Source organism: Bombus vosnesenskii, unplaced genomic scaffold (assembly GCF_011952255.1).
Source record: "Bombus vosnesenskii isolate JDL3184/JDL3185 unplaced genomic scaffold, Bvos_JDL3184-5_v1.1 scf7180000016275, whole genome shotgun sequence".
Taxonomy (NCBI): domain Eukaryota; kingdom Metazoa; phylum Arthropoda; class Insecta; order Hymenoptera; family Apidae; genus Bombus; species Bombus vosnesenskii.
In genome coordinates this window covers 1,047,366-1,063,099 of record NW_022884344.1, presented here as the reverse complement: position 1 = coordinate 1,063,099, position 15,734 = coordinate 1,047,366, and the positions used below count along the sequence as shown (strand labels likewise).

The 15,734-nt window shown below is 43.3% G+C and overlaps 1 protein-coding gene across 2 annotated transcripts in view; it reads left to right on the top strand.

Moving 5' to 3' along the window:
* The window catches only part of LOC117242660 (brain tumor protein), a 99,471-nt gene extending 91,909 nt beyond the window's left edge, over positions 1-7,562 (top strand). For both annotated transcript variants that reach the window (XM_033509523.1, XM_033509522.1), the window contains exon 2: positions 4,022-7,562. In XM_033509523.1, the coding sequence (XP_033365414.1) occupies positions 4,041-6,437 (2,397 nt within the window). In that variant the 5' untranslated portion in view covers positions 4,022-4,040 and the 3' untranslated portion in view covers positions 6,438-7,562. The remainder of the gene's footprint in view (positions 1-4,021) is intronic.
* Positions 7,563-15,734: the final 8,172 nt, after the last annotated feature.

Genomic DNA, 15,734 nt, shown 5'->3' with positions numbered 1-15,734 from the left:
CGTGCACGGTTTGTCGAAATAAAAATTTCACAGTTTCAGTTCGCTATCTACCTCTTACCATAGCACCCACCAAACTTTATCTCGATCGGTTTGTTAATCGTAAGTTTTGAGAATGTAATTTAAAAAATAGAACCTCGGCAGAAAATTGTTTCACTTGCCAAGTATCGCATTGGATATTTTATCTATTTTCTCGCGTTACGTGCGTTCTTCGCACGTTCGCATGAAAATCCGTAATCTAGTTACCAAATGGTATTATTCGAGTATCTGGTTAAAGCTGTCGAGAATAATCGTAGCCAGAGATAACGTTCAACGGTAAGTGGAAAATGGTGGCGAATAAAGTAGGAAGAGAGAGTATCGACATGGTGGACGGCTAAGAGATTTTCCCCGTGACTCGCCAGGCTGATTCGAGAGACCTTTCTCGTCCAAGGTCGTAGATCGCAGCGGTCACAGCTATAGGTATTCTTTTCGTCTCTTCTCCCTCTCTCCTTTTCGAGTGACAGCGGCTGTACGAGGAACATGGCGGGGAGTAGGGAGTCAATACACTTGTGGGGTCTATGAGTTGGCAAGCACTGGGAGGGGAAACGCGGCGTGGCACGGCTCGGCTCGGCTCAGCTCGGCGTGACCCCTGAACGACGTTCATCGATCGGGGTGCACGCACTCTACCTCCGGCACCGCGCTCTTCCATGCTGCCTCTTCCCTCGTCTCCTTCCTTTTCCCTTCCCTTTCAAGTTCCCCTTCCCATTTACCTTCCCCTTATCCTTCCCCTTATTCTTCCCCTTATTCTTCCCCTTTCCTAGCCTCTCTGCTTCATTTTCGATTTACAATTTCCCATTGTTACTTCCTGCTAGAAATCCTCGCTCTAGTAACGCTGGAACTACCAAACCAGTCTAAATGACTAGCGCCAAAGAAGGATCTTAAAAAATGGCCATCTTTGGACTTGTTTGCGAACGAGAAATTCTTGCAGGATATCCAACAAGGAGGATGGCAAGAATCGCGAGATCTCGATTGTGCGTGCATTCGATGCTTTGGGTCGACGCTGAAACACCCCAAAAGGACCTTAACTTTCGAGAAAACGATACAAATATTAAGCATCGAAAACATCTTTCAAGGAAAACGTATTACTATCATCAACATTTATCCAAGATGCGAAGATGCGAAGAAAAGATGGGTATTCGTCGGATATCGTCGTCGGCTATCGTTCTCGCGCAGGAGCAGTTCGCTGATACTTAGGATTTTGTCGAATTTTTAAACAACGCACAACGTGGTCTTATCCGAGGTGACATTAGCTTCGCTATGGAGACAAAGTATTCCTTTGTCGTCATTCGACATCGTCGAGGTACAATTCGAAACTTTCGATACCCGCGCTTTGCTGTGTTTGCTCATTATACGCGGTAAATTATGCGCGAGCGAACCAGTTGTTTAAACTTAATTATAATTACATATACAGGTTTAATGAATTGAAGTAGAACGTTCCTCTTTTTAAATATTACTCGTCCCCGAGACACTCTCGTGACATAATCCATTGAAATAAATTTGCTGGATTATTCGCGATTAAAAGCGAAATAACCATGTTCCATTGTTCTCGAAATACGCCTCTTTTGATATTCGCTATGTTAAATGTAGCCTCTAGCGACCTCGAGTCCGCAAGTGCTTCCCTTAGGAGCATTCACCTTTTATCTTGGGACTCGATCAAAATTCCTGCACGAAGGTACCGCGTACCAGAGAGAAGAGTAGCTAGCCCGACTTCAGAAGCGTTTCCTGGAGCGGCCAGACGCTCTTTGTTCCATCCATTCGGTTATTCGCGCATTTTCCTTTCCACCTTCCTTCCTTGCTTTTGCCTCTTTACCCATCTCGCTTTTCTCCACGCTGTCGTCGTCGTCATTCTCTTCTCGTCTATTCGCTCTATGTACAGAGCGTAGAAAAATGCTTTACGCTGGCCGTAGTAGATGGATCTTACATCTTCAGCTCGATGGATCGATCTGCTGAAAAGCTTGCCGCGAAATTGAAGTTCAAGGTTAAGGCCAATTTTGCCGAAAGATTTTATAATAAACTTTCTGCGTTCTTTTCGATCGAATCGTATTCTTCTGTCGTTGGAAGACTTCTTAGACGGTAGTAGACGCGTTAATTCCTTCCTTTGTCGAGTATGCTTATCCCTATCTGCTTCGTAAATATACTAACCTCTTATCACGCATTACGATAAAATACGATACAAAAGTACGTAAATATTGTACAACATTTACCATACCGTACAATGCGAGTACTCCATAATGAGCGACGATGTAATCATGCAGTACTAAATTTTGCGAGAAATACGAAGAAATTTCGTGCTGGAAATTAAAAAGCCGGGTCAACACACGAAGAATTCGAAGCTCGACGAGATAACGAGATCTCCGACGACCCGAAGACGTAGAAATCCACGAAACGTCTTTTTCCGTCAAATATCCAAGTTTTGTTACAAGAAGTTTCTCCTACGATTTTTAAGGAGAACGCAGGCGTTCGATCCGTGGAAAAGCGAATGCGTGGAACTCAGTCGTGCCAACTAGAAGAGACGCGACAACCTTCGCATTCGTGACCTTGGACTCGCAGGCTACTGCCTTTTTCCTCCTATTGCTCTCTCGTCTGTCCATCTACCTACCAGCAATCGAGTAAAACAGGACCATCCAGTCGACCGATTTAATTAGAGAGGCGACATTTTTCCGTGATGAATCGTTGGCGAGTGATCTGCAAAGAGTAGAGAGACAAGTTCGCGTCGGAGTTGACTCGCGAAGACGATTCAACGATTACGCAGAAACAACTTCCGGCATGTGCCATTGTGGGCGAGATGCCGATAAATGACAAACGGGTCACGCCGGTGATCGCTATGTTTTTACGTTCGCATTGCGACTGTAGGCCGTTGCGACTGTCGGACAATCGCTGCTTCAGCATCGTTACGGTAAACGGTTTCGTGCGCAAATTGATCTCGGACGACGAACACCAAGATTCCGTTACCTGGTGACTCTCGAGTTTTTGCACGACCATATATGATTTTTTAAATGTTCCCACCGGAAATCATTAAATACCGTGTAAATACTAGGAACTAACGCGTAGTTTGGTAATCGTGAGAAAACATTTTTGGCAGTTCGACGCAGATTTTCGTGCCTTTATCGTCGTTGCGATATCTTTACTTAACGCGTTCCATGCCGATAAGATTATGATCATTATCATAATAAATTGCACTTGTCCCCAAGATTCTCGATATTCGTAGCATGATATAAGTATTTCAACCGGTTAAACGATCGGTCGCGATGGATGAAGATAGGCTATGTATGTTTATATTTCTCAGAAGAAACGGAATAGAAAGAGGAATAGATATTGAAAAATTAATTTCTCGTATATCGTAGGAAAAGTCGGCAAGTTTAAAAACGTTAATTCTTATGGCAATAGTAGTGTTTTAGCGTCGAGTAAGATCGACTCTTCAGGATACATATAGATGTGATCAACGCGAACAAATTTATTCGCTTATTTAGTTTAGCGTACAATGCGCGTTTAACGGATCACAGATTCAACGACGTAAATATTAAAGTTACATAAAAGATGAAGACAAAAGTACAGAGTATGTTTTACCTAACTCTGCCCCCTTTAATTGTTCTCTCGTTTGTCACGATATGAAAATATGTTTCGAGAGAAAGTCAACGTGGTTGGACGCGTTTTAATTTCACCTCTGTAACGGCGAGGAGAAAAACACAGGTCATTCCGTTAAAAAAAAAAAAGACTATTAGTAAAGTGTCGGAAGATACGATCTCGATGCCGTAGCCTAATTTTCCCGCTAAAATGCAACTCGCAGTCGGAACGATCGTTTGCGCCATGACAAATAAGAGAGCAATTAAAAGCGGTAATGGCGATCTGTACGCAGAACCGAAAGAAAAAGTGGAGATCGTGATCTAGTTGTTTGTAAGAAAACGAAAGTAACGACGATAGGTTAAGGAAAGTAAGGCGTAGCCGAGAAAGATTTCTAAAATAAATCATCGATTTCTGTTAACAGGGATGCCGGTTGACTGAAGATGGCCTCGCCGACACTCTCGCTGGAATCGCGCGCGAATTCCATCGGATCCCTAGCCTCGCTGTCCCCGCTTACAGTGAGCGGCAGTTCCCCGCCTGCGAGCGACTCTGCGATCTGTGACGTCGACAGCTGCGACCTTTGCCTCGACTCGCAGAAACCTGGAGAGGCACCCTGTCCGCGGTGCCGATTAGGAGGCGCCGGTGGAGTTCGTTGTACCGGTTGCAAGTCCACGGAATCCGACGCTGTAGCTCGTTGCTTCGACTGTGCGAATTTTCTCTGCCCAAATTGCGTGATGGCGCACCAATTTATGCATTGCTTCGAGGGCCATCGCGTGCTCAATCTAGGCGACTCGAAGCTCGAAACGGTGACCACCAGCTCCGCTACCACCGAACTCCCGAAGAACAATCTGGTGATCAATCTTCACGCTAGCGGAAACAGCGAGAAAGTACCTTACTGTCCCCGGCACAAGCAGGAGCAAAAATACTTCTGCCGTACTTGCACAGCGTTAGTCTGCAAGGAGTGCGCCATCGCCGATCATCCTGGCCCGTTGCATGACTGCGCGCACATCTCCGAGGTAGGGTCGCAGCAGCTGGAAGCGATGGCACGAGTGGTTCAGGAGTGCAAAGCGAAAGCCGCGGACGTGAGAGCTGCCGTGAAGGCAGCCGATCACGGCGCAGCGCGACTACAAGTGCAGTATCACAAGGCGCAGAACGAGATCAACGACACTTTCCAGTTCTATCGATCGATGCTGGAGGAACGTAAGCAAGAACTGCTGAAGGAGCTGGAATCGGTCTTCTCCACCAAACAAATATCTCTCGGCGTTCTGACGCAGAAAGCCAACGACATGGCCGACAAGATGCTGCAGACCTGCGAGTTCGTCGAACGATTGACCAAGTACGCCACCGTTACCGAAGTGCTGATGGTGAAGAAGCTTCTCGACTCGAAGCTACAACTGTTGCTCAGTTACACGCCGGACGTCACTGGTCAGACTGCCGACCTCGAGTTCGTCAGCAACTACCAGGCCATTCAGGTAGGCGTGCGAAACACGTTCGGCTACGTTCGTAGCAACAACGAGAGCAACGCCGGCCCGATCGGCAAACAGCCACCCATCGCTCGACCAACAGCGATGTCGAACAACGGGAACGGCGGAAGCAACGCCAACAGTGGATCTAGTAGCATCGGTACTTTGGGTGGTTTGCTCCTGGATCGATCTTACAGCAACGGCCTGATATCATCCGGCTCTACCTGCGCTTCGTCCACGTCGCCATCGTCCTTCGAGTCCAATAGCACGGTGATCACGAAGCGTTTCAGCTCGGCCAACAGCCTGGGCCCGTTCCCCGCCACAATCAGCGACCTCACTTTGAACAGTATAAACGCGAATCCTTACGAGAAATGGAGCAACGGAGGCAGCGACGCCTTTCCGGTCGTATCCACGAACGACCACTTTCCAATGGCGACGTCCGTCGTTGTGGCAGCGAACGCCGCGTCCTCCGACCCCGTTTTAGACCTGACGTCGAAACTGATGTCCGCCGCCGTGATATTCCCACCGAAGTCGCAGATCAAGCGACAGAAGATGATCTATCATTGCAAGTTTGGCGAGTTCGGGGTAATGGAGGGACAGTTCACCGAGCCGTCCGGGGTCGCGGTGAACGCGCAGAACGACATTATCGTGGCCGACACGAACAATCATCGAATCCAAATATTCGACAAAGAAGGCAGATTTAAATTCCAATTCGGCGAGTGTGGAAAACGCGACGGCCAGTTGCTGTACCCGAACCGAGTGGCCGTGGTGAAAACGTCCGGCGACATAATCGTTACCGAACGCTCGCCGACCCATCAGATACAAATATACAACCAGTACGGTCAGTTCGTGCGTAAATTTGGGGCGAACATCTTGCAGCATCCGCGCGGTGTAACGGTCGACTCGAAGGGACGCATAGTCGTCGTGGAATGCAAAGTGATGCGCGTGATAATTTTCGACCAGACCGGCAACGTGCTTCAGAAGTTCGGTTGCTCGAAGCACCTGGAGTTTCCAAACGGAGTTGTGGTAAACGACAAACAGGAGATATTCATCAGCGACAATCGCGCGCATTGCGTGAAGGTGTTCAATTACGAGGGCGCCTATCTGCGACAGATCGGCGGAGAAGGGATCACCAACTACCCGATCGGGGTAGGGATCAACGCCGTCGGCGAGATACTGATAGCAGACAATCATAATAACTTCAATCTGACCATCTTCACTCAAGACGGTCAACTGGTTTCCGCTCTGGAGAGCAAGGTCAAGCATGCCCAATGTTTCGATGTGGCTTTAATGGACGACGGATCGGTCGTGCTAGCCAGCAAGGATTATCGACTCTACATTTATCGTTACGTACAAGTACCGCCGATCGGCATGTAGACCAGCGACAAATCACGACGCCGACAACGATCGTCTGTCGTCGTTTTCATTGTTGTCGTTGTCGTAGTCGTAGTCGTTGTCGTTTTTATCGCCATCGTTTCGACGGCCACACAGCCACGATCTCATGGATCTTTTTTTACTTACACTTGCCTATCTTCTTCTTCACCCACCTACCATCACCGCTCGCGCTCACTTTACCTATCCATCTTCGCCCGCTCGAACCACCACCACCTCACTTCCGTTTACGAAACTCCGATTACGAGACGAAACAACAAGATGCAAGCGTACGCGAGCGAACACGCGTTGACCCGACAGCTGTCGAAATTTCAGACGATGACAGGCCTTATTTACACGGACATGGGCGCGTACGCGCGTGCGACCAAGCTGCGCGCCGACTAGACGATAACCGGCGAACGAGTTACGTTCTCTGTCGCTTTCACGGACAGGCGTGACGTCTTTCACGCGGGTACGCGCTTCGGACGATTAACCGCGACGATTAAACGCGACGATTCTTCGAACGAGGATTCGAGGATTTGACGAGAGAAAAAAGACGGGAAAGAAACCGATGGTGAATTTATGGAAACTCGTAGGGCACTCTCGACAGCGAATGGGCGCTTCGTGACACGCACGCGTGCAAACCTCTTGAAAACGCGTACGCGCAGCACGTATCAGATGCTCGTACGAAATGGAGAAACGCAGGCGAGTTTGGAACGCCGATTTTGTTGCGTGCGGAACGTAGCCGCGCGCGCATTAAAAATGAAAAGTCACACGAGACGTGTAGGCGCATACACGCAGAAAAATTACTTGTTAATGTTGTTATAACTGAAAATACTGTTGTTGTTGTTTAGTTGTAGAGCTCGCCGCCGCTAGTCACTCCATCCTCAACCTCACCAACCACCCTTACCCTCCAGCCTCTCCCATTTTACTCCCTATCTGTCAGTTCTTGTCGGTTACGTCTCCCTTTTTCCATGAAAATACAGGGTGTACCAGTTTCTGTGACATCGAAACTTTGTCGGTACGTTCCATGGATCTAAATAGGAAAACGATGTTACGCAAACATGGGTCGTTTAAAACTTTGCCGAAACGTTACCAGGAGAATACCAGATACTCACGGTTACTGGTTGCAACACGCGAACGAATCATCCACATCTCGCTCTGTTTACGACAATTACGTTTACCAAGTTTCTGTCCGAGATATGGTATAATCGCGCTTAAGTTTCTCCACAATGCAAAATCCAGAGCATTCGAAGATATGGAATCATCGATCTGCCGATTTTGTGTTTACCTTTATTTTCGTTTTCCTTCGTTTCGCTTCGATAGTAAAAGAAAGAAAAGAAAAAAAGTATGTTCTCGTAACTTTTCAACAAAATTGTTAAACCATCCATGGTTGTACCGCGTCTATTCCTTATTTAGACACCCAAACATATTGAATGTTCGAAAGTTTGGCCGCTAAAATCCGGAACACCGGATCCGTTCATACCCTTGTTCACACTTCCCGCTCCATTCTCCTTTCTGCGAATTTCCCGAAGAAAAACCGCGAGGTGCGTGTTTCCGAAAACCTCGGATGCGTTATGTTTCTGCATGTATCTTAGTCGAATCGTGCTAACGATTGATCCGGCGGAACTCGGGACTGAAACTCGGCTTAATCGCACTCCACGAACACCGCCGTTCAGTCTCGTTCGTTTTCTTCCAACCCAGAGCGATAGGATTTTTCCATCGACTTGGCCGATTTACGGACGAATCGACGCCTGCGAGAGCTTGTTTCGTCGCTCTCTCTCTCTCTCTCTTTTTTCTCCTCTCACATGCATACGTAATTGGAAAATAACGCGGAGTATTCGATCGATTCCTAGACCTTTGCACTGCCTCGGATTACTCGTTGATCCAAGAACGACGATAATCGACAGTGTCGATCGGCAACGCTGTCAAGGCTTGTCCGTTCTTGAAGCTTTCGCAAGCCTGTGAACTTCGAAGATTTTTCCTATTTAACGACGGACAATTCTGCATCGACTTCTCCAAATCCTCTTTATCCTTACGTGTCGTTCTCTATTCTCCCTCTTTTAAGGTGGTTATGCATATGTTCTTTTTATATATATATATATTATATTGTATACATATTTATATGTATGTGTTTCTCTTTTTTTTTTTTTCATAGCAATCAACGACAACTCCGACGAACATTCGTCTTAAGATACGGTATTTTAAGTACGACAGTGACGACAGTCGAAGTTTTGTTCGCTTAATCGACTCTTCTTACCTTTGTTTCTCGATCGTTTCCCTCGAGAACGTCCCCTTTTGTTTTCTTTTAACGCACCTTTTCCTTCGCGTATTACCTTATTTCGTTTCTCTTATTAACCCTGCTCGTTGCAAATAAGACTGTCTCGAAGAAACGTTCAACGTAAAATTCGTCGACGACGGACGATTCTTTCGTATTTTGCTCGGACTCGAGACTACTATCTTGGTGGAAAGTCGAGAAGAGCCGCGATAGGTGGAAAAGTGGAAGCGGCGAGAAGCAGAAAAGAGAAGCGCGGCAGGGTTAAACACACGCGATTAAGCAACGCGTACGATTTATGTTCGATTTTGACGATGGTGAGGTCGAGAGGCCGCCTGCCTGAAGGACGACGAGAGGTTGCGAAGAGAGAGAGCGCGCGCGCGCGCGCGCGCTAAAAAGACTGACAACTTGGTTCTTTTCGTTTCTCGGTTCAACCTTCGTGCAGCCAAATGATTCGCGTTTCCATGAAATCGACGAAAGCTGGACAGACGCGCCATCTCCTCGTTTAACTTGATCTCCCTCTTCGGGACAGTCTTCTAAGGATGTTCGATCGACGTCCTCGACGTCCTCAAGCACGTCCTTGAATATTACGATCGTTCGATGAAAAACGGTAAGAAATCTGTAGAAAACAGCTGTTTCTCAGTCGCTCTCCAACGTTTTTATTTGATTTTGCTGAATAGAACCGTAGTAGTGTTAAGCTGTAGTAGCGAGTAGCCGTAGTGAATCGTAGTGAAACGACGTAACGAATCATTTGCTCGGCCCTGTTCCTCTCTGTATCGTTTCATTCACGCCGTTTCCTTTTCCACGGCGTGTTTCGTGATTCAGAAACGATCCCTTCCTATCATAAATGCACCTGTACCATCACCATTGCGATCCATCACACCGTTACGATTTACCATCACCGTCGTGATCACCGCCACCACTATCACCGATACTATTCACCAATTACTTTCCTCTTTCGAGTACGTTGCTTTCTTTTTCTTCAGTATAATCGATAAAAACGTGTGTTACTCTGGTAACCTTTTTTTAATTTGAATGTATAGTATTAATATATTTTGTTGGATGAATCGACGATGTTGGAAACCTCGCGCGAGGTTTTGCCACGCGACTTCATGCATGTTTATTATTACAAATATTATTATTTTTATTATATTATTATTATTATTATTATTATTATTATTGTATGTATGTATGTATGTTTGTATGTATGTACGTACGTATTATTATTATTATTATTATTATTATTATTATTGTATCATTTCTATGTTTATCTATTCATTATTTAAGCACCGCACTGTCAGATGCCGTGAGAGCGTTATAATTCTTGAAGCATATCTTTGACAATGGAATATATACCTAAGCATTTTCTGATAACGTGTCATTGGATATGTAACGAGGTTAGCTGGCGTCCCTCGGTGTCGAAAAGTACAAAACTATGAATTACGAGGATCTTCCGAGACATCGTCAATTTTCTTTATTCGATAAGAGCTATTCGCGGCAGTCGTACGATCAGGTCGCCCGGAAGTTGTGGAAAGTCTGCAAGTCGGTCTGCAATTTTCGGCATATCGATCCAGGCGATACGACGTTCGATGAAAAATTTGTTAAATCGATAGTCTTGTTATGTTTCATTCAAACGGACGTATCTGGCGCGGTAAAATGACTTTTGGCGTCTACCGGGTGTTAATTTTACACGCGTCTCACATACAAACTGTCACGGCCCTGTCGTTTCGAAAGTTATCCGATCTTTGTCAAAATCTACCCGTTTTTTTTTTTTTTTTTTAATTTTTCGCTTTGCAGTGTGACACGTACGAAATAAGTCAATGTTCGAGACTCGAACTAAACTTGAAATTGAAATTAAAAGTTGGAAACATTTTCGCGTTAACTGGCAGACGGACGACTGGATTTAGGCGACAGTCGCAGATACGCCCTTTTGATACGACACGGCGGTGCTAGTTTCGTATAATTTCGGATTTCTCGTCCAGCTAAATCGACGTCACCTAATTGCTCGCTGGTGAAATTTTCGAAACGTTCGAGGGTCTCGAATGAAATTCGCAACATTGACAAATTAGATGGAAATCGTTAGATGGTACTTAGAATTCGTCGATAAACAAACAATACGCGAGTTCGTTCGTATTCTAGTTGATTAAGTTTGATCAGCGAATATCTTTTTCCTTGAATAGGAAATCGTTATCGTTAAAAATCATCGTATTTCCCTTAGTCTATCTATTTCGTAATTAATTCGTAACAGTACATATTAGCAAGTTGTTAATGAAATATTTTGCGCTGTGAAACAGGTTGTGCCGTCTTAAAACTTGTTAAACTTCTCTCGTGCGTGTTTTCATAGCGATCTACGGTGGAATCGTATTAAGGCAACGATCAGTGAGAGGAAGGAGGAAAGTTGTGGAAAGTTGATAGAAGATCCTTGATAATTCGTCGTCGTTATATCGTTCGCTATTCGAATCGAGGTCCTTACAGATTCACTCTTAACATCTTCACGCCAGACACGCGCTCGGTCATAACCGACCAACGTTCTTCCATTGAATCGTGCAATTCGGTTGACTCTGCCGCGATCCTCGCGCAGTTTGTCTGCTTCGATCTCGCTCTCGCCTCGGCGGACGAAAAGAAATTTCTTTAACGTTCTGGAAATTAAAACATACCGATAGGAGAGCCGCGTCGTATCTTGTCCGAGTGTTTGAACGTACTTTTCGTTAAAACGATAGAATCGGATCGCGAATGAACGAACGAAAGAGAACGCAGCAGGGTGAATTTGTCTCTCCTGTTGTTTCGAAATTACGAGACCGTAGAACCGACGGCGCTTTCTTTCTTAGTCTTTGTCGAGACTTTTTCGCCTCGACGAAAGGAGACGGCGTGACCGAGCTACGCGATCTGTCAGACGGAAGAGCAACGAAAGTGTCGATTCGATCGGCTATCGAAGCACAGTTACGATCGGACAATTAGACGGGCTATCGTTGCGTACATCTGCAGTATTCTAGCTAATTTTTCAGCGACGGTATGCTAGACACACGGATAGAAACGGAAGTAAAAAGGAAATTAGGAGGAGCATAGAGAGAATCGAGGAAAGGGATAACTGGTTGAGATACACGGAAATTTTCACGTTATTCCGTATTGAATACCTTACTGCCAAAAAATCCTAGAGATTTCCTTTTCGTACGGTTCTTTCATATTTCAATCTACTTCTCGCCTTTGCATTTCTCGTCTTTCCACCTTTCTCTTTCGGTGAAAACGACGAAGAGTCGAAATAATCGTATCGGACTTTCTTCTTTGCAAGAGACAAAGTACGTAACAGTTTATTCCATTCAGATCTGCATCACAAGGTATTTGTCCATTAGTATTTAAATCGCGTATTCTTGTTTTGATTCGTAGTTATTAATATTATTACTTGTATTACTATTATTTTTTTATTTTATTATTATTATTATTATTGCAATTATTATTATTATTATTATTATTATTATTACTATTATTATTACTATCACCGATTAGTTATTGTATCATTAATATTATTATTACCGCGTACATTATAATAATAGTATGGCTGTAGAAAAAAATGTAAACGGAACGAGACGATGCCACCTTGCCAGCTAGCCATCACTACCACTGTTTTCTCCCTTCCGTTACTCATAGCATCCTTCGAGAAATACGAACGAAAATGAAAAAAATGGTATACACTTCGATATGCGTTATTTCCAAAGTGAGGATCGAGACGTACATGTATGCGTGTGTGCCTGAGTGTTTTCTTGTATGCGCGCGCGCTCTTTGCATCCGAAAGAAGCGGTACCGAAGCACATAAAGAAAAACAAACATGCGACTCTCTCTCCTTTTTTTTTGTACTGGTTTGTTATGTTATTTTTTTTTTTTTTTTAAACGATACAACCCGATTGTTCTTAATTTAAATTGTAAATCGTATTTTTGTTTGTTTTTTTAGTTATTTTTTGTTGTAAAATGCTTTTTAATAATATTTTCAGTTCACATTACACCGACAACTGTCAGTTTTTTGTCTCACTTTATTTCTTCTTACTCTCGCTCGCTTCTCCGTACCTTCTTTCGTCCCCGAAAACACACCACTTGTGTACCCTTTTTTTTATTTACGCTTCATCGATCCAACCCCCGACTATACGTACACGCGCGATAGAATTTTAACCCTGTCCCATTATCGATCTATCTGTATTTTCCTAACGTTATTTGCTAATCTTATCAAGTAGCTCTCTAACTTTAACGGCAATATGAAGAAATTGTCGTCGGTATACGTCGTCAGCGTTTCTTTTCAACTTTTCCAACTTTCGCCGTTTCCTATCCTACTTATAATACATGGAAAAAATGTACAAGATAAGACAATTCTTTGTTATAGTTCTAATTTTGTTACTCGTAGTCGCGTGTTCGGACAGAGCTAAATTTATTACACACCGACGAGATAAACCTGCTCGTTCGTTTTTCCATCGAGAACTAAACATTGACCGAATACGACGTTCGATATAACGTTTCCCACGGTTAATCGATATTTTTGATTTTACGATCGACAATGATTATCGCTGATCTGCTACAACGACCTAACTGAAAACTCGTAGTTTTTGAGTTGCCGGGTATAAGAGAAACAATTGTTCCTTACGCTTTCTATCGGTAGAGTCGCTCTATTGTATCGTCACGAGACCATAACAGTTGAGAACGTTCAAACACGTTTCTCCCAAAGTGGTGAATTTTGCGTCATTGTTGCAGAAAACGAGCGATATACAGTAAGAAACGTTATAATCGTGTTTAAGGACATTTTAGAAAGTGATTCAAGCGATTTTTTAAAATACTAATATTCTATATCTGTATCGATCGATAACTCGATGAATCCATTAACGACAGATGGTTGAAATCTTCCATTTCATTGGTATGTCACGGGTGGACAGAATTTCACCACCCCGTAACTCGATTACGCGACCCATAAGAATATGTAAGAAGCCCTGGTATACTTGATCGTTTGTCACGTATTTTCTTAAGACGCGAACAATAAAATTAAAGTATAGAAATCGCACGATCGTAGCAGGGTTGATCAAAATTTCGTGAAACATTTACGATTTCATAGCTCTCGCTTTTACCGATACAACCGTCGGTCCATGATTTGTTACATATTTTGATTATACTTTTATAAAAATATAATAAATTTTCACAGAAGGAAACGCAAGATAATTTATTTTCATTGTCGGAAATCAACTAATACGAATTGTATCATTGTGAAAGAGAAAACATCTCAAGACCTTTCTGTTCCATTTTTCCATCGAACGAAATATCGCGCGTCACCGCTGCAACATCGGTGCAACGTTGTTTCCTGCTAGAAATTCGACTCGATCGTAAAACGATCATAATATTCTATCGTACGAAGACATTTGCTTCTTTTGCCTTCTGTACGATAAATCCTTGCCTATCCTATTTCCTTGTTTCTTTCGATATCTAAGTTTAGTTGAATCCCGTTGCGAAACACATTCCTCGAAAACTCCAGTAGAAACATTCCATTTTAGTAAGAGATTAGAGTTGATATATGTTTTACGATTGTAGCTTCTAATATCGTTTAAGGACACGTCTTCGTTACAAAATTCAATTCGCCAGCTGGATCGTGCTGTTTGCACGCTTGTTTCTCCTTTTACGAAAATTTGAACGATTCAAAAAAATCTGAAATTCTCAAGTACTGCGTATTTTTGTATAAATAAAAAGAGCGACCGAAAAACCAGGATTCTTTTCGTCTATTCTCGGTTCTATAATTTTCCTATTGATTTTTCTGCCAATTATTATTCAGTTGCCAACTTTTCACGTTGCGAACACCAGTCCTTGTGTCTTAAAAGATCAGAACATTTTTTGATATTAAACGTTATTCGATATGATATAGTTGAAAATTCAAAAGTTCAAAATTCGTTGTTGACGATAAAGTCGATGAATTTTCTACTTGAAAATTTGTTGCCATACGCGTCTCACCGCAGGCAGACATTTAGCGGAAAATTCAGTTCAAAAATCGTGGGATTAAAATTGAATGACTGACAAAATTTGCGATTTTTTGGCTCATTGGCTCTGCTTCGTTCGTCAACTACTTCGTTTTGAATATTTTACATATTTTTGCATATTATACATCGTGCGCGCTCTTGCGCCTTCGAATTTCTCGTAAATTTACAAAAATCCGCAGTCTCATCTTTCATCATTCAGATTTTTTTTTTTTTTGGTATTCGACAAACGAGTCGAAGGTAAACGATGGAAGAAAAAGAGGAACGAAAATGATACGATTACGACAGAAAGATCGAGCGAGAATTATTTGTAACGAGGACATTGCTTGTGGCATGTACTTAGTACCAGATGTGTGTTTTCTTATTATTTTTTCTTTTTTTTTTTTTTGCACGCGACCAATTTCTGCGCGGAATTCGATCTTAAGTTTTCGTTCGTCGTGCACGAAGAGAACGACTCGAGAGAACTGCAGGTCCAAATTCAAGAAACCAATAGATGCCAAACTTGTTTATCGTTAATATTCACGACACGACTTAAACGAACAAACTGGAGGCTAAAGCAGGTGAAAATTTTCAACTTATTCGATTGGAAAATTTACAGATACCGTTTATTCGTGTCTATAAAACTTCTAATCAGGGGAAGGTTACCTATATTGGACCGTTTAATAAGGTACAACGAAAGCGTGTTCGTAGCTTTGAGCAGGAAAATTTGAGAACAATTTTAGCATTGTAAGCGATACATACATCCGATAAAATAGGTTGAAACGCTATATGGCTAATTGGAAAAAGATATTTTCGATATAGCGTCAACGATCCGACCTTGGAAGCCGATATCCTAAATTGGACCATGCCTGTTTTCCTTTATTTTGGATAAGAACTTTATATCTAAAAAAGAATGCTTATATCCTAAGAAAGATAAAAAATAACTCTGAAAATTGATATGCGCTTGAAGAAACGATCAATCGTTGTCAGTACAAGTGGAGCCATTTCTTACAATGAATCCATTCTTCTGCCACAACCGATTCCAATGATGCA